The 18,919-nt window shown below is 47.4% G+C and overlaps 1 protein-coding gene across 6 annotated transcripts in view; it reads right to left on the bottom strand.

The window, feature by feature from the left end:
* CRMP1 (collapsin response mediator protein 1) overlaps positions 1-18,919 on the bottom strand; it is an 88,100-nt gene that overhangs the window by 34,493 nt on the left and 34,688 nt on the right. For all 6 annotated transcript variants that reach the window (XM_053565918.1, XM_053565919.1, XM_053565920.1 and 3 more), the window contains exons 4-6: positions 17,479-17,643; positions 2,744-2,805; positions 647-727 (exon numbers count right to left, since the gene is read on the bottom strand). In XM_053565918.1, coding sequence (XP_053421893.1) covers positions 647-727; positions 2,744-2,805; positions 17,479-17,643 — 308 coding nt within the window. The remainder of the gene's footprint in view (positions 1-646; positions 728-2,743; positions 2,806-17,478; positions 17,644-18,919) is intronic.

Genomic DNA, 18,919 nt, shown 5'->3' with positions numbered 1-18,919 from the left:
CTAGCTGGCTATTTAAGCTGACTGGAAATAAGGAATATCGCTACTTGCCATCATGGACTTGTAGCCATTTCTTACTTTCATACTATTTCAGGAGTAGGCTTTACACCTGTGATGCCAGTCACTCCACAATCCCTCGGGCAACAAGGGAATACATTCAAACCTTAACACTTGATATCCTTTAATCCTCACAACAATAGTGCCAGCTAGGTGTTTCTGAATGAAAAATGAGTCTGTGTGGGATAAAGTTCCTTGCATAAGGTCACAAGGCTGGAAGATGGAAGAGGCTGGGTGGGAACACCTGCTCCACGCCCCAGCTCTGTCCATCGTGCCCAGTCCTGATTCCCAAGCACAAGCAGCACCCCCAGCTTCTGTGTGCACCGCCTCTGGTGTTCCCCAGGTTTGCAAAACATTTTCGTTCAGAGTCTCACTTGTCTTTCATGCAAACCCTTCAAGGTTCACAGGGTGGTCGTGTTATCCCTGTGGTACAGGCGAGAAAACTGAGATTCTAGAGACCGCGTGGCCTCCAGTGGTGTGGATGTGACTTGACACCCCTTTCCTGGTTTGATCCTTCATTACCTGGTCACCTCACTACCAATGCCACAAGAAGCAGACAGAGATAAAAGGTGAGGAAATTCACACCACTCACCTGAGCTATCAAATCTCCATTTTCTGCGTGGACCAAAATTACAGCTCCCAGCCCTTTGAGGAAGGTGAAGGCTTCATAGAGCTAAGAAGAGATAAGCAGGGATTGGTGTGAAATAAAAACATCACAGCCCACCATGTATCGAGGCTGCTCCTCTGCACATGCCCAGTCATCCACTCCCCGCCTCTGCAGAGGCAGAATGGCTGATCCGTTCACATCCCTGGAATGTGTTCTAGAAATCAGAAGGAAAGATTGTCCCGTGGCTCTGACATCTTCCAGACCCAAAAGCAGGAGGCAGAGGGAGGAACAGAACTGACCCCGTCACACGGGGATGTGATTGCACCCCCAGTCTCAGGGCCTGTTTCGCCTTTTGCATTCTTTTTTTTTTTTTTTTTTTTTGCTTGCAGTATTTGGCCTGGGCTGGCTTTGAACCTGCCACCTCTGACATACGGGGCTGGTGCCCTACTCCTTTGAGCCACAGGCGCCGCCCTGCCTTTTGCATTCTTTTTCACTTGGCTCCTCTGAAACACCTGCAGATGTTAATGGTGACAAACAGTGTTGAGGAATCACTTTCGTTTTACTGACATTTCGTAGCTAAATTAGTGGAACGTGTCCTGTCACCACTCACACCAGGAGAGGTGCACATCTTTATAAAAAAATTGAGAGCCCATGTTGTTTTCCAAGCACAGTGGGGTGGGGGAAGCAGCTCTCTAACAGTAACTCCCACACTTGGGTGACATTCACCATACTCAGCATCTCTCCGTCACCCAGGATGGGCCCTACCCACTGCCCGATGTCCTCTTCCCACCTGAGAAGAATCTGCAGTCAGGCATTTCCCCTGGTGAGGACCAACGCCACCAAGCTCCTTCTCCAGGAGCACCTGAATTTTAACTTTGTTCTCCACGCACACAAGACAACGCCCCAGATGTGAGACTGTAAATGTGGGAGGCACTTGGAGGCCTGAAGCATGGCTGGGAACCCACTGAAAGTCCGCCTGATTCCATCCATGCCCCCGGATTTGGTGGTTAGAATGAAACAGGTGAAAATCACAATTCTGCCTTCATGTCACGTGCTACTTTTTTCCATGAAACTGAACTGTTTTCAGTTTTTTGAAGGCCCCTCCAGGGGACCTTGGTGTGAACTGTTTTCTTCAACCCCAGGTGTTTGAAGGAGTGTGATTTCCCATTGCCTACCCTGCTCCCTGGAGAGAACCAGTAATAGCTCACTAACACCTGCATGGCGCTCACTCTGCCAGGCACAGCCCAAGAATTTTACTCAGATTGAATTATTCAAGCCTCTGACAAGCTGTACGAAGCAGCTGTTACATGACCCAAGAAACAGAGAGGTTGGGAAAGCCTCCCTAGCTACACAGCAAGCTGCTGGTACCAGCGGGCCTGCAGCTGAGTAGCTTGGCTGTAGCCTCCTGGCCTTTGTCACCACACTAACAAACAGAGGCAAGGAAATGATTTAAAAAAAAAAAAATGACACTAGGAGACCAGTGGTATAAGAAGGCCAGGCACCTTGTAAGTGGCAGTCTCTACCAGTAGAGGACAACGTACAGCGTCACCTTCCTTAGTGTCATGTGTCTTCGTGACACTTGTCTGATGGTAGCAGGGCCAGAGGTCTGACATCTTACAGATGAGAAAACTGAGACAGGAGGTGACCTGCCTAACGTCTTGTGGTTTGTATGAGGAAAAGCGAGGGTTCTGTCTCCATGTCAGAGTAATATAACATGGTCCCCAGCCCTGCTTGAGCCCCAGAACTAACTGCAGGGCTTTTCCAAAGGACAGGCTCCTGACATGTGCAATGTGCTCTAAGAAGCTGAACTTTGGATGAGCTCCCCAGATGATGCTGAAGACAAGCCGGGTGGGCAGCCACCATGCCAGAGATCCCCTACTCCACAGGGTTCAAATAGTCAGAAAGGAACAAAAGTCCAGGAGGGGCAATGACGGACACAAGGTCACACAGCAATTCAGTGCCAGAACAGGGACTGGAACCCATAGCACCCCCTGCCATTCTCACACTCCCCTGCCCCGTGCTGCCTCCACTGGCAATGGTGGCCCAGTCCTGTAGGATAGGAGAGGGGGACAGGGGACCTACCTGGCTGTCAGACATTTGGTAGAGATCCTTATAGGCCATGTAGACTTGGAAGGAATTGACGCCTGTTACAAGATAAAAAGGAGACAGGATAACACGCTTGAGAATAAACAAGCACGACTTTCCACTAAATCAAGGACCGCAGTGCAGAGCGACAGACCCAGGAGAAAAGGTGCCATCAGAATTCAGCAGCACCTAACCCAGTCTGGGACTGTTGGCTAGAGTCACAGGAAGCTTCCAGGAAGATCACAATTAAGCTGAATTTGAAGGTGAAGGAAAGGAAGGAAAAGGAAAGGAAGAAGAGGAACGAAACTCTCCAAGCTGAAAGCATGTACAAGGAAGGAGGGTTATGCCGTTCCTAGAAAACGTCCTGAGGAGTGGGCGTTCCTTATCCCATTTTGTCAAAATTGTGGTATAATACATAGAAGATAACCCCCCCCCACAACCAGTTTAAACCACCCGAGTCCACGGCATTTAGTACTTTCATAAGGTTGTGCACCTGTCACCTCTACCTAGCAAAGCAGGTGCTTTTAAAGCAAAAGGAGTGGCACAGTCAGAGTCCTCTGTGGCAAGAAGACCATTGTGGAAGCTGTGTGGAGGATGGCTATGCAGAAAGACAAGGAGAAATGGAGGCAGCTGGGAGGATGCTGAAGGCACCTAGCAGGTGCGTGGAGCTAGAATGAGTAGGGATTCAAAAGGCTGCATAGCACACTGACGGGCCAGGGGCAGTAGGGGATGGGAGGAGTAGCCTTTCCCCTAATTCCCCTTGAAGTTGTTTGAGGACAGAGACCACGTCTTATACATTATTTTGTCTTGAACATCCATAACATGTGGAATGCAAGTAATATTTCCTAATGGAATCAGGAAATGTTTGGATAACAAAAAAAAAGTATCTAAGGCAAACATATTAAATGGGATTCAGTTGTTTTTACACTAAGTAATAGTGACAACAAGCCAAAAAAAAAATGTTTGGTAGACAACTATGGCAATAAAATTTCCCTTTCCGGGGCAGCGCCTGTGGCTCAAAGGAGTAGGGCACCAGCCCCATATGCCAGAGGTGGCGGGTTCAAACCCAGCCCCAGCCAGAAACTGCCAAAAATAAATAAATAAATAAATAAATAGAAGAAGAAGAAGAAGAAGAAGGAAAAAGGAAGGGAGGAAGGGGAGAGGAAAAACAAACAAACAAACAAAAATTTTTCCTTTCCAAAAACATCAGAAATTTGTTAAAAATTGTGTTTAGAAATTAACATATAAGTATCAGTCTCTAATTAATCAAGTAGACTTAAATAAATGTAACAATTAATAGGTATTGTATTCCTTGTAAAGATAAACCTTTTATTCCTTAAATACAAAAGCCAAAACTCATTGATAGACACAGAACAAATACCAGTAGGAAACCAGGTAAAGCCATACTGAGAGGTAAATTCATAGCCTTAAAATTGTTTCATTATGTTTTAAAGGGCCAGGGAAGAATATATAAACCAAATAATCTTCCAGAATAAGAAATTTTAAAAGGACAAAATGAAAATTCACCAGGAATTAAGTAATTAATTAGGAAAAAAAAAAGAGGTAGACTTAATAAATATACCCTAGAACTGGTTGCCAGGAAGGAGGGAGCAGTATAAAGCCATCTTGGATTAGAAGCTACCAGGAAAAATCATGGTAGATTTGACTTGTTATCAATGGAAACCTTCTGTAAGTTCATTTTTTAAAACTCAAAATAAAAAGCAAACAACCAACAGCATTAACATATCTGCAAGAAATTTAACAAGGGATTTTTAAAAAAATCCTATTTAAAGAAAATCAATCAGTGGTTACTTTGAAGAGAAGGAGAGAACTGTGATTGTAACAGGGCCCAAGAAAGAGTATGTAGGGGTGACTAGCAATTTTTTCTTTTTTTTGTAGTTTTTGGCCGGGGCTGGGTTTGAACCCTCCACCTCCAGCATATGGGGTTGGCACCCTACTCCTTTGAGCCACAGGCGCTGCCCGGATGGCTAGCAATTTTCCATTTCTTGCCTGAGTTGGGTAACCTCATAATAATTCCTCAAGTTATACATTTGATTTGTGTGGTTTTCTGTTATCTGTGTTCTATTTTATATTTAAAAGATTAAAATAAAAGCCAAGAAGCAAAATACAACAAAGGCAAGCACTACAGTTAGACAGTCTAAGAAAAAGCAAACAGCTAATAAAGATAAGATTTGGTCTTATATGTAATCAAAGTAATTGAAATTAAAACCTCAACATTATGCCATATTTTTAAAATCTGTCATCCGATGCTAGTGAATGTGCCTCAAAATAAGACCCAAATTGGCATAATTTGCAATTGCTTAGAAAACAAATTCAGCAATACATATCAAGAGTTGTAAATGTTTTCATATTTTTGGTCTGATGATTCTACTACCAGCAATAGAGCCTCAGGAAATGCAATAGGTCCTGACAGTCAAAAACACTCTCGGATTCACTTAGGCCATCATTACACCTCACTTCCTAGGATGTTCCAGGGAACACCAGTTCCAAAGGATTGTAGGAAACACCCACTGGGTTGTCTACCTATCGGGAGGCTGAGACAGGTCAGGAGTTAGAGGTTGTGGTGAGCTAGGCTAATGCCACAGCACTCTAGCTTGGGCAACAAAGACTCTGTCTCCAAAAATAGTAACAATACCCTTCAGTTCTCAGAACTTTCATAACTTGTCTAGCAACTTCCCTCTTCTCCATCGACCTAGAGACCTTGGAAATAGCCATGTTCATATGATGTGACCACAGACCATGGTCCAGGGCTGGCCCCTGACAGATGCTAAGCTGAATCAGGATGAGGAATTGAGTCCAAGAGATTCCCAAGAACCCGTGGCTGATCTCTGAAGCAGAGATGGACACCCAGAAACAAGGTGAGCTGTGGTATCCCACCACAAGGACCAACGCAGTAGACAAGTCAGGCTTAGGGTAAGAGAACTGAGCTGTCTCAGAGAGAAAAACAGATGAGTGTGGACGAAGAGATCCACGTGGGAGCTTAGATACAGTCTCTGTTGTTAAAGCAAATTTGGTTCCTTTGGCTTAGCCCAGTTCTGGAGGGATGCTGATAGCTATATTGGATGAATTTAACACAAAATTTACCATCTTAAGGGTTTTTGGGAGACAGAATCTCACTCTGCCGCTGCCCTGAGGTTGAGTGCTGTGGCATCATCACAGCTCACAGCAACCTCAAACTCTTGGGCTCAAGCAATCCTCATGTCTTAGCTTCCCAAATAGTTAGAACTACATGGTACCCACCACAATGCCTGGCTAATTTTTGTATTTTTAGTAGAGACTAGGTCTCACTCTTACTCAGGCTGGTCTTGAGTTCCTGAGCTCAAACAGTATGCCCAACTTGGCCTTCCAGAGAGCTAGGATTCCAGGCATGTGCCACCACGCCAGCCTCATCTTAACCATTTTTGAGTGTACAGTTAAGCATTAAGTAACCATCTCCAGGACTTTTTTTCATTTTGCAAAACTAAAACTCTGTCCTCTTTAAATACTAACTCCCCAACCCCTAACAACCACCATTCTACGTTCTGTCTCTATGAAGTCGACCTCTCTGGGTATCACACATCAATGGAATCGTTTAATAGTTGTCCTTTGTGATTGGCCTATTTCGCTTCATATAGTGCCCTCCATGTGTTTTGTGGTAGCACTCGTAAGAATTTCCCCCTTTTTAAAGGCTGAAGAATACCCCATTGTATGTAGACGCCACATTTTGTTTATCTATTCACCTGTCAGCAGACACTAGGGTTGCTTTCATTCTTTGGCTATCACAAACAATGCTGCTGTAAGCATAGGTGTGCAGCCCCTGCTTTCAGTCCTTTGGGGTACATACCCAGAAGTGGGATTGCTGGATCATAGGCAATTCTATCTTTCATTAGTTGAGAAGTCACCCACTGCCTTCTGCAGCAGCAGTGCACAAGGGCTCCATCTCCTCCTCTTGTTGTTTTATGGTTTGGTTTTTGTTTGTATAATAATCATCTCAATGGATGTGAGATGGTATTCACTGTGCTGTTAACAGTTGCTGTTTTCAGCAGTACATTTCTTAGTGGTTTTTATTTTACACAGTAAAGGCTAATTAATGCAGAAATTGGTACCTAGAGGTTGGTGCTATCGTGGCCCAAACCTAAAATTGATAGATACCACTCAGTTTGGGATTGACTGGTAAGTAGATATGGGAAAAGAGGTGAGTAATCTGTTAGCAAAAGCTGGAAAACAGTAAATGAACTATTAGCAGAGACTGTAAAATGGACGACTCATATTGGGTAGAAGCAAAATAATTAGAGAAAGTTACTTGTGGTAGCTTCGAAGATAAACGTACCCAGGGAACTCGCCAATCTAGCTGAGATGATTTCCACGCATGGTGACAGAACCAGTTGGCTTCTTTAAGGTGTGTTTGATGAGTATAAGAAGAAAGAGTTAAAAAAAGAATTGAGAGAAGAAAAAGGAACTAAGAAAGAGGTAAAGAAGGAAGTGTTCCATGTGCAAACAAATTTAGTAGACACATACAAAGCTCGTGATGAGCTGGATTGAAAAATAAAATTGTTTCTCATTTCTGCTCTTGACTGCCTACAAAAAAATCCCAAAGTAAAAAATAGCCCCAGAGAAAAGATTACATTAAGCATGCATCTGTAACTCTTTGTTCTGACCTCAGAAAAAGCAAAGTCGATGCCCAGTAAAACTTCCTTCGCTAGACAGAAGAGCTTCTAGGAATCTTGAAGGCATTGTCGCAAAGCGTACTGACAGTCCCCTAAAATACATGTGTCTCAAAACAGTCTTCTCAGGAAGGTAGACTAGAGTCTGATACATTGAAAACCCACAATGACTTTTAAGTAAGTTGTACTGCCTTTGCCTAAAAGAGACTGAGATAGTTCAAAATGAAAAGGGGCTTCTGGCCTGGCAGCTTTCTGAGGGTGGGAAAAGGTTGAGGAAGTTACTTAGCTGCAAATAAGGGCCATTTGGAGGGGAGAAAAGGAAACTGAGTCTCAAAATGTCAAACCAAGAGCCCAGAGAATGGAACCTGAGCTGCATAAAACAAGGGCCTAGTGCAGGAGGCTTTTGGGTAAAGAATGAGGTTAGCAAATGTTTTAGGTTTTATGGGCCACATACAGTCTCTGACACATTGTTCTTTACTGTTTTGGTTTGTTTTGTTTCTTAAAGGCTTTAAGAATGTAAAAAAAGAAAATTTCTTAGCTCAAAGGCAATAGACAAACAGGCCACAGGCCAGGTTTGGCTCATAGCTGTATGTATGCAGGGTGCCCATCCCTGAACTTGTTGGGCATTGTTCCCAAAGAGAAAGACTGGGGCTTAACAAGGAAGCATCCCTTACTTCCCGAGTAGGGGATCGATCTGGTGATACGTGCCCAACTGTATCCAGAGCTGTTATGGACTCATAGGCACCACCCATTTTTTCTCCTTTACTGTGGTCATCCTGTCGCCGTCCCACATTGTATGTTGGCTGCATGTGGTGAACACACATCACTTAAAACCTCTTTAGTGCACAGTGTTTGAATCAGGAGAGGCCACAACCTGCACCCTATGTCATTTGCATCCTATTTTAATGTAGATAATGAGACACTAGACTTAGAACATTATGCTGTAACTGGACAAGCTTTTATGTTGCAGGGACAGAGTGAGTATTTTGCAAGTGTAAGCGTGAGACCTAGTCTCTACCAAAAACAGAAAAATTAGCAGGCATTGTGGTGGGTACCTGTAGTTCCCTAAGTATTTGTGGCTAGCATGAGGCACTCTAGTACATTAAAATGGTTGCAGACTCTTTGAGGTTTCTCCTGCCGGGAAATGCAGACTCTCTTCCCCATCTCTTGTACCTGGGCTGAATTTAGCCGATAGGATGCAATGAGGTGTATGAGTTCCAAGTCCTCAAGAGGTCTTTCAGCTTCTGGGCTCACCACTATGAGAAGAAGTTCCACAGAGCCACTGAGGATAAAAGGTCATTCATTGAGTGCCCCCTCACTACCACCAGCCATCCCAGCTAAGGCCCGAAAGTCACAATGAGCCCTCGACTGAGCCTAGCCAAACCTGCCAACCAACAGAATGATGTCATCGTGGTATGCAGCGAGGGCTAGCTGATACAGATAGACAATGAGAGTTCTGAAAGAAAGATCCAGAAGTCCATGTAAAAAAGGAAATAGTATCCTTTATATAATGCCCTTGCACTGCTTGTTCTAGTAAAATAACCGAGGGTCTTTCCTATAGGAAGCACACGGCCGATGTGAGTTCTTTTCCCCTTCACTACAACATGCTTTTTATCCTCTTTCAATGGTTTATCAATTAAAGCTTCTATTTTGAGACTAAAAGGCTGCTGACATCCAACAAAACCCATAATTATTATTAATAGGGTTGGGGCCTGTGGCTGAGCCATCATGGGCAGGACCCCTTACCAGTGGCTCATTACAGTAAATCCCGTCCTGAGGGATAGTCATTCTCTGCCAAGTCCACACAGAGCCTCGGAACGAGCCTAGAATAATTTTCTCTTGTACCTGGAGATTTCTAAAATAAGCCAAGCGTTGACTGGTCTATGGATAAATTTGAGCACCTAATATCAGATCTCACATCACCAGGGCTGAGCTTGTCCTTGAAAAAGGCAATAGGGACCTGTTGGTTCAGCAGCCTAAATATACCGTCAAGGCCGTCTGGCAGCAGGAAGGCTGGGGCTGGGTGGCAGCTTGGGAGAGTTTGGAGCTACGTCCTATGCAGGGGCTCCCGGCAAAGCAACACCAAGTAGGCTGCAGTCCAGCTGAGCCTCACCTGCCAGGCCCGTGCCCTGATGGGGGTTGGTGTGTATCCTTCAACCTGATCTACACAGGTCCCACAGATACCAACAGTGACCCTGCAGCTCTGCCAGGGAGAGCTGAGTGCAGGCCCTGGGTGCTGTGTGTCCCGGAACAAGTTATTGCACATCTCTGTGCTTCGATTTCCCCATCTCTGAAAAGAGGGCTTTGGACTGAACATGTGCTAAGTTGGTTTCCCACCCCCCAAATGTCCTGTGCTTGATTCCACGGTGGAATCAGATTGTCGAGATTTCTGAGCAAGCCCTTCTGACTTAGAGATGAACGGATTGGCCATGCTGCTCTGTCCCCCCTTTCTTCTCTTTTCCTTCCCTAACTTCCTGATTCATGTCCTAAACATTCACCGAGAGCTTACTCTGTGCAGGCAACAGGAAGGGAATAGGGAGGCCCGGTGCAGTGGCTCAGGCCTGTACACACTGTCCCCAGATCATGAACACGATCGGTTCCCTAAGTTTGTTCTTAATTTGAATTTGTATGTAAGTTGGAATAAGTACATTTACCTATTGCCTATAATAGCCTCCATTCGTAAGTACAAATCATACATAAGTCAGATGTTTGTAACTCAGGGACTATTTGTAATCCTAACATTTTGGAAGGCTGAGGCAGGAGGATTTCTTGAGGCCAGAAATTAGAGATCAACCTGAGCAAAAGTGAGACCCCCAGTCTTTGAAACAAATTAAAAAATGAGCCTGGGTGTGGTGGTGTGTGCCTATAGTCCCAGCTACTCGGGAGACTGAGGCATGAGGATTGCTTGAGCCCAGGAGTTTGAGGTTGCAGTGAGCTATGATGACATCACTGCACTCTAGTTAAAAGAGCCTCTTTCAGGAAATCAATCTGCCAGCCCACTGGTCTTTGATGCATCTCTCTGGGGTGCAGGTGCTGCCCAGACCACCGTGAGTCAGACTACAAGTCCCTGCCCTCTGGGATGGGATAGGGGACATCAGCAAACTGGCAAAGACAACCCAGTATCACAAACCCTCTGTTAACAGAAGTGCAGAAGGCTTAAATCTGGACAGGCTCATCAAAGGCGGCTACCAAGAACAGTGTAGCTTAGCCACAAACAGAAGAACCACTAAGAAAAGGTAGAGAGAATGTTCCAGAAGGGGAATGGCACTCACACAGTCCTGAGAGTCAGATGGGAAACCAGGAGGCACAGGATGGCTGGGGTGCTGGGCACCCCCTGGCAGGAGCGGGTTTGGAGAGGTAGACAGGCTCTGGGAAGCCAGGCAGGCAACCCAAGGTTCATCTGCAGATAATGGGGACTTGCTGTCGGCATCTAAGCTGATGGCTTTTTCAAAATCCCACATTTAAAAGATAACAAGCATTGACAAAGTTGTGGTGAAGGGAAATGTTGGTGGAAATGTAAACCAGCACAGCCATTGTGGACAGCGTGACAGTTCCTCAAAAACTTACAAACAGAATTACGGTGTGACGCAGCAATCCTCGGTCGGGGCAGACGCCTAAAGAAACTGACAGCAGCTTGCTGGAGACACTCCCGCACTGCCGGGTCACGGAAGCACTTTTCACAACAGCCACTTTGCAGAGTCAACCTGCATGCCCCCGATGGACGATGGGTTAAAAATGTGCTAGATACAGATGTACACAATGGAATGCTACTCTGCTTTTTAAAAAAAGGAAATCCTGGCCAGGCACAGTGGCTCATGCTGACATCCCAGCATCTGGGAGGCTGAGGTGGGAGAATCCCTTGAGCTCAAGAGTTCCAGACCAGCCTGGACAAGAGCGAGACCCTGTCTCTACTAAAAATAGAAAAACTAGCCAGGCCTTGTTGCATGTGCCTGTAGTTCCAGCTGCTCAGGAAGCTGAAGCAGGAGGATGGATGGCTCGAGGCCAACAGATTGTAGTTGCTGTCAGCTATGAAACCACAGCCCTCCACCCTGGAAGACAGAGTGAGACTCCATCTCAAAAAAAAGGAAATCTTGTCATTCACAACAACACGGATGAAGCCAGAGAACATCACCTGAGTGAAATAAGCCAGGCATAGGAAGGCAAATACTACATGACCTCACTTGTGTGTGGAACCGAGAAAAGCTGACCGTGCAGAAGCAGAGCGTAGGAAGGTGGTTACTAGAGCCTGGGGCAGAGGGAGGCAGGAAGATGTTGATCCAGGGTGCAGCGACACAATGCGTAAGTGCTGGAGACCCATGGTACAGTGTGGTGAGTTACTAAGGATGAATCATATACTCATAAATGTAGATCTTGGGTTCTCACACACACACCAAATGTTAAGTACAGGAGGTGGTGGGTATGTTACACAGCTTGACCCCATCATTTCTCAGTGTCTACACCATACCAAAGCATCACACCACACACTGCAAATAGAGACAGCTTTAGTCAAGTATACCTTAATACGAAAATAAAAAGAAAACTCCTCAGCTACCACTGTGGCAATCATGAGTCCAAAGCCCAAGGCTGGAACTGTGGCTGAGGCTGGGATCAGGGTGAGATGCGGGGAGGCCCAGAGCAGGGAGGGGCCCCAGCTGCCCTGGACGTGATGGGGGGGACCATGTGGCAGAGGAGGGAGGAGGGAGACGTCAAGAAAGACCATAGACACAGATCATGTACGTGGCACCTGGGTGCTGCTGAGCACAGGGTATCCAGGGCACCCCTCACTGACGGGGGTTCCTGGTGCAGCAGCAGAGTCTTCGGTAAGAAACCCAGCTGCCCTGGGGCCTGGTGCATCTGTGCCGCCCGTGGGCATCCAGAAAGTTGTGCGGTAACCTTCTGGGCTGAGCTGACGATGAGGAAGGAAGCTGGGGAGTCTCAGGGAGGAGGCGGAGGGCAACCAGCAGGGTCAGGGTCATGGGGTAGAGCCTGTGAGGTGTGATCCCACCTGTGTGTCATTGGGCCCTGCAGGTGCACTGGGGGGAAGGCCCGTCTGAGAAAGTGATGCTGGAATTGAAGGATGAGAAGGCAGCAGTGGGCCTGGGCACCCTGATAACAAATTTCTTTATAATCCACGCACTCAATCAGACACAGGACCAGGTCGTGGGAAGAAAAGGGCAAGAACAGCAGCTCTGGAAAAGGGCCAGCCTCTCCCAAGGACAGGGGGATCTCTCACCTTGTTCCTCAGTACCAGAAGAGGGTCCCTTCACCAGCCACCTTCCCTGTCCCACCTGCCCCACCCAGGACAGAGGGTTCAGACCTCCTAGGATTGCCTTCAAGAGTAAGTGTAGAGCTTATGAACTGTCTTTGGAGGACAGGAGGTTGATTTTTCTTTGTGCCATTCCCAAGCCCTGACGCAGGGGCCACAGGGCCATTCAGAGCAGCCCCGGGCAGTCATCTAATGGAGGGTTCCAGTCCTGCTGGGGAGTGGAGGTCCCCAGCCTGGGCCCCAGCTGGAGTCAGTAACTCAGCACCCACAGAACCTCAAGAAAAATAACTTCCACCCTGTGCTCTCTTCCTCCGGGAGCTGCTGCAACAGCAGAGTAGCCAGGGGTGTGGTGCAGGAGACATAACACTGAATTCAGACTGTGAGGCTCTCACACCTGACATCAGGGTCTGAAAGCTGCAGAGAAGAGGCTGTGAGTGAGTCTCGGAGAGCAGGGTAAGGTGATTTGTCCGGGGGTCACACAGCCTGGAAGTGGAAGAGGCAGGGTCCAAACCCAGCCTGCCTGGCTGCTAGGATCTTCCCACATCTCACTGCTTCCTGGAAGGCGTGTGACATGCAGGAAGTTGCCTGACTGTACATGTGTGTGTGTGCATATGTGAGTGCGTGTGTTAGAGGCAGGAAGAGAGGAGGTCAGTTTTAGAAGATGGAACGGAGTCAGAGACAGAGCTAGTGACCTAAGCTCCTGGTCTGAGTTAGCAGGCAGGCTGGGGCTCATCCCCCACCCGAATTGTGCGCCCACATGGAGGGCAGCAGCACCCAGGGTCCACCTCAAGCTGTCTGCTCTACAGAGACGGTGGCACTGGAAAGCCTGGATGTCTTCATATAGACGTCCCACCACACTGTCTGAAATGACAAAGGACGGGCATCAGCTGCAGCAGATACCACATAAGCTCCAAGATCCCCTCATCAGGAAGGAAGGGTCCATCCCCCCAGCTTCCTGAGGAGCTGCAGACAGAGGGACCTCAGCTGTGAGTCGTGTCTGAACTACCTTGGGGAAGGGAGCTGCCTGGCTCAAGGTCACACATTTGCCCCGAGGGCCTACACACGGTACCCTGTGACTTGGGAGATAAAGTCCTGGCTCCCTTGCCCTCGCTGGGATACATCTGAAGGCCCCTCCAGGGTGCGGGGTATCCTGTGGCCAGACCACTTCCTTTAATTCTCTCACGGAGACTTTTACAGCGTCCTCTCTGTAGGAGGCAGAAACACAGCCCCTACCCCTGGATCCCGAGAACACACCTCTAAGGGGACTTTGCAGGCATCCCTCGATTGAAGATCTTGAGAGGGGGAGCTCATCCTGGGTTACCCAGATGGGCCAATGTCATCTGTATCCTACGACATGGGCTGGGGGGAGGGCAGGATATGAGGTGACCAGGATGCAGCAGGGCGCAGCCCAGGGCCCAGGAGCCTGAGAAGGCAGGGAAAGGCCCTGCCAACGCCTGGATTTTAGCCCTGCATGACCCACTGCAATTTCTAACCTCAAAAACCGTAAGATAATAAATTTGTGCTATTTAAACCACTGAGTTTGTGGGGTTTTGTTACGGCAGTAGTAGAAATCTAATATACCCTCTCTTCCTACAGCCAATCCCTGCCCCAGACCTGGCTTTCCTGAGAGCCCTCGTGACACGATGTTTTAAAATTCACCACGCAGGGCGGCGCCTGTGGCTCAGTCGGTGGGGCGCCGGCCCCATGTACCGAGGGTGGCGGGTTCAAGCCCGGCCTCGGCCAAACTGCAACCAAAAAATAGCCGGGCGTTGTGGCGGCCGCCTGTAGTCCCAGCTACTCGGGAGGCTGAGGCAAGAGAATCGCTTAAGCCCAAGAGTTGGAGGTTGCTGTGAGCTGTGTGAGGCCACGGCACTCTACCGAGGGCCATAAAGTGAGACTCTGTCTCTACAAAAAAAAAAAAAAAAAAAAAAAGTTCTAAAATTCACCACGCAGGGGTAGAGCTATACACACCTCCTTAAAATGGAATACTCTGGAGGTCTTAAATGGGTACGTGCTGACACGGAACGATAATAATAAAAACCATCACGTATAGCATCCTTACCATAGGCTGGCTCTGCTCTAAGCACTTTACATATATCCTCTCGTTTGATCTGCAAATCGAGTGTGTTACCTCTGTTTTCCAGAGGGAGAAACTGAGGCATGGAGAGGTTGAGTGCTCAGCTCAAGGGGACACAGAGACTAAGTGGAGGGACCTGGCTATCCATGACATTCCCTACAATGGGAAAAAGCACACTGCAGAATATTATCCAACGACAGTTGCATTTATGTAAAAATTATGTCTGCGTGAGGGGCTACATACATATGCAAGAAGTGTGTATACACGCATATTCAAAATGTGTACCTACAAACACAGAATACCTGGGACGACAGTCACTGAAGTATCACTTTTGACTTTAGACGCTTCCATATTGTTTCGGTAAGGATGTACTAATTCTATTCTAAAACTTAAATCTATTCTAAAACTTATTCTATTCTAAAACTTAAATCTATTCTAAAACTTAAATGAGTGTTTTATAACGCTAGTTAGGCACTTACAGCTCATATGCACGTAACATCTTCATCGGGACTTTCTTTCCCTTCTGAGTTGCTAGTGAAGGGAAGGAGAGCGCTCTCTGCTCTCTTCAGGGACAATGCAAGAATATTAAGTATCAAAACCCCAACAATGCCGCCACCCCAAGCCGTATCACCCTCACGGGATAGTTCTGAAATCCCAGCATTCCACCCTGACCTCTCTCCTGTCCACCTCTGTAGTCAGGCTGTCAAACTCTGAGAAGCCCACGGAGTAAAGAGTGCTCAGGACACACTGTAGGTGAGAAAAACAAGATACGAAACCGTCAGTTCCCTTGGATTCGGAGGCTGCGTGTAACTGCGATGGACGTTTAATGCCTTCCTGACAGAAAGAGCTCAAACAAACACACGAGGATTCAAATTGGCCCAAAAGACCCAAAATATTGAACGTGATTAGTAACTGGAAAACTGCAAGGAAAACAAGAATGATGGAACGTCTTTCACCCAGGGAACGGGCAAGGACTTCATAGAAGCGATAGCACGCAGTGGTGTAAACACACGGGGCGGAGGATTCTGACACGGGACTTGCGGGACTGCCGGTGGATACATCGTTCAGAAAACCAATTTCGCAGTAAGTGCTGAGCTTGAAAAATGCTAAAACTTGTGACCTCCTAATTCCATTTCTGGAAATCTAAAAAAAACAATTAGAAATGCAAACAAACATTTATATACAAAGATGTTTATTATAACACGATTTATAATAAAATAAATGGAAAACCTAAAAGCCCTCAGGAAAGAACATACTTAAGCAAATTAACTATTATATGGCATGTTATGAGCCATTAAAAGTTATTGATGAAGAGTTATTGATGAAAATGTTAAGTGAAGAAAGAAGGATTCCAAATAACAGCTATCCTACAACCACAGAAGGAAAAAGCGTCTACCGAGACGGACATGGAAGGTAATAATCTTTTATATGAAGGGAAAATGGCAACTGGGGATAGAACCAGGGGAAACAAATATTTTTCCCTTCTCTCTGTTTTCTGGCTTTTCAAATATTGGGGATGATGATGTTCTTATAATGAGAATATATACATATAAATTCTTTTGAGATAGAGTCTCAGTCTGTCACCCAGGCTAGACTGCCAGGGTGTCATTCACAGCTCACAGCAACCTCAATCTCTTGGGCTCAAGTGATGCTCTTGCCTCAGTCTCCTGACTAGCTGGGACTACAGGCGCCCACCACAATGCCCAGCTAGTTTTTCTATTTTTCGTAGAGATGGAGTCTCCCTCTTACTCAGGCTGGTCTCAAACTCCTGAGCTCAAGGGATCCTCCTGCCTTGGCCTCCCAGAGTGCTAAGATTACAGGCGTGAGCCACCGCCCCTGGCCAGCATATATACAGGGTGGACGTAAAGTTTGTGTGTAATTTAAAATAGTTTAACATAGGAAATTACACACAAACTTTATGTCCACCCTGTATTTTAAAAACTGCAACCATACCCTCGCTCTCCTGGAAGCGCCTCCATCTCAGGCTGCCTCCTCGGAGCTCCCAACTTTTTGGACTGGCTGCTTATGCCCTGACTCGCTCTGATCTGTGGTCAACTCACTTCCATTCAACGTAACACCCATGGCAAAGTGTCTATGCTGCACGGAGACAGCTGGTGTGAACCCAGACATGGGGGACAAGGTGGGAGACAGAGACATACGGACAGAGACAACCCCCTTCCCCCCGTGCTGGAATAGAGCTCAGGGTTTAAAGGAAGATCCCAGCAACCAACCCATGTCCCATAATCCAAGAACAATGGAAGAAGTGTCCAAAAGAGGCCCCAGTGACTGGCTTTGATATTCAAGGAGTGCAGCAACTCCCCTGGATGAGAGCAGCACTCAGCAGGCAGAGGAGAAAGGGCACTGCTGGCCGGGAGATGGCAGGGGCGAAGGCCTGGCAATGTAGCAGGTGTCAAGGGTGGCAGAGAGGACAGCAAGTACCCAGGGCAGGTTACAGTAGAGAAAGAAAACGGAGGCCATATTGGCAAGGGCCTTGCACCGCCAGGCCACAGAACCCCTGCCTACTTCTATGAGCAAGGGACACCTCCAGAGGGGTAAAGAGGAGACAGACTCAGCGAGAGAGAAGCCTGTTCTTCACTGTTTGTGGTGGGACCCAGCACATAGCCGTTCAGAGCAGGTGCAGATACAGGGAGTCTTCGCCACCCATGATCCTTGGATCTACCCAAGAACCAGGGACTCCAAGTCCCCTTCTGGGGTTGTCACTGACCTTTGTCCTGAACCAGCATCTCCAGCTCCTCCCGAACGCCATCGTACCAGCTCGTGATGTCCACGTGGAGAGAGTAGTCACAGCAAGATTTGGTGTCAGCTGCTTCGTGCCACTTCTCGAAAGAGGTCAGCAGGCTGGACCCAGGCTCGGGAACCACATGGTCAACTGGGGCAGAGAAACGCAAGTCGGGAGGCTTAGGACCCGAGTGCTCTCGCGGGAGCCATGTCACCACCACTGCTGCCACCACCGTCACCATCACCGTCCTTGCCATGTCACTTCTACCGTTGTTGTCACATTGCCATCCCCATCACTAACCATCAGCGGCAACGTCATCACCACCATCTTCAGTCTTCACTAACACCAGTCACCACCCTTGTCAGTAGCAGCGGCAGCATCACTGTACGTCAAACACTGCCACCGAGGCTTTAAATAAATTATCTCACGTACTCCTCGCAACCACCCTGTAACATGAATCTCAATATCCCCACTTTGCAGATGAAGAACTGAGGCTCAGACAGGGTAAGGCACTTGTTCAAGGCCATCATAACTAGTAGGCAAAGGAAAGAAGATTCCCTGGGACCTGCCAGATAATCTAGCAGGGGTCCTCAAACTTTTTAAACAGGGGGCCAGTTCACTGTCCCTCAGACTGTTAGAGGGCTGGACTATACTTTAAAAAAAAAAAAAAACTATGAACAAATTCCTATGCACACCGCACACATCTTATTTTGAAGTAAAAAAACAAAATGGAAACAAATGCCATCACACTGCCTCATGTGGCCCGCGGGCCACAGTTTGAGGACCCCTGAAACCCTTCCCCACTGTTCCACACTCCCTCCCTGGGCACAGAATGTCAAGATGAAAAGAACCTTAGAGACTAAACAAGTTACCTTCAACATCTGTTTCTCAAAAAAAATCTTAAATGTAATGTAGATCAGAAAGGGGAGCCTCCTGTCCTCTCGACCTCCCTTTACTTCACACGGCCCTGCGGCCACCATCACCCTGCACTGCCAGGCATCAGGAGGAGCAGTCTCCATCCCTCCTCCCTCCCACTCCTCCACCCACCTACAGTGCCAGCCTTTGCCAACGTCACCCTCAGGTCTCCAGGTCTAATGGAAGCATGCCATCCCCACTCTCTTGGCCTCTGCCAGCATAAGAAGTCACTCTTTCCTTCCCATAACTCACGCCTTCTCTGGCGTCCATACAGCCACACAACGGTCTAGATGTCTCTCGCTTCTGTCCCGCTTCCCTGGCTGCTGCTTCTCAATGTTTCTGAGCATGCTGCATCCTCTACTTGTCCACAAGTGACTGGACCCCTTAAGCCTCGGTCCTGGAACTTTTCCTTTTTTGCACCTGCTCATTAAAATGGGCCACTTCCTCCGAGCTATACAACTCTGAATCCAGTCATGCCCTTGACCTCTCCACTGGGATGACTCAAAAGCTC

This window comes from Nycticebus coucang, chromosome 17 (genome assembly GCF_027406575.1).
Source record: "Nycticebus coucang isolate mNycCou1 chromosome 17, mNycCou1.pri, whole genome shotgun sequence".
NCBI classification, from domain to species: domain Eukaryota; kingdom Metazoa; phylum Chordata; class Mammalia; order Primates; family Lorisidae; genus Nycticebus; species Nycticebus coucang.
The sequence above is the reverse complement of the archived record's forward strand: the minus strand, read 5'-3'. Positions and strand labels throughout refer to the sequence as shown.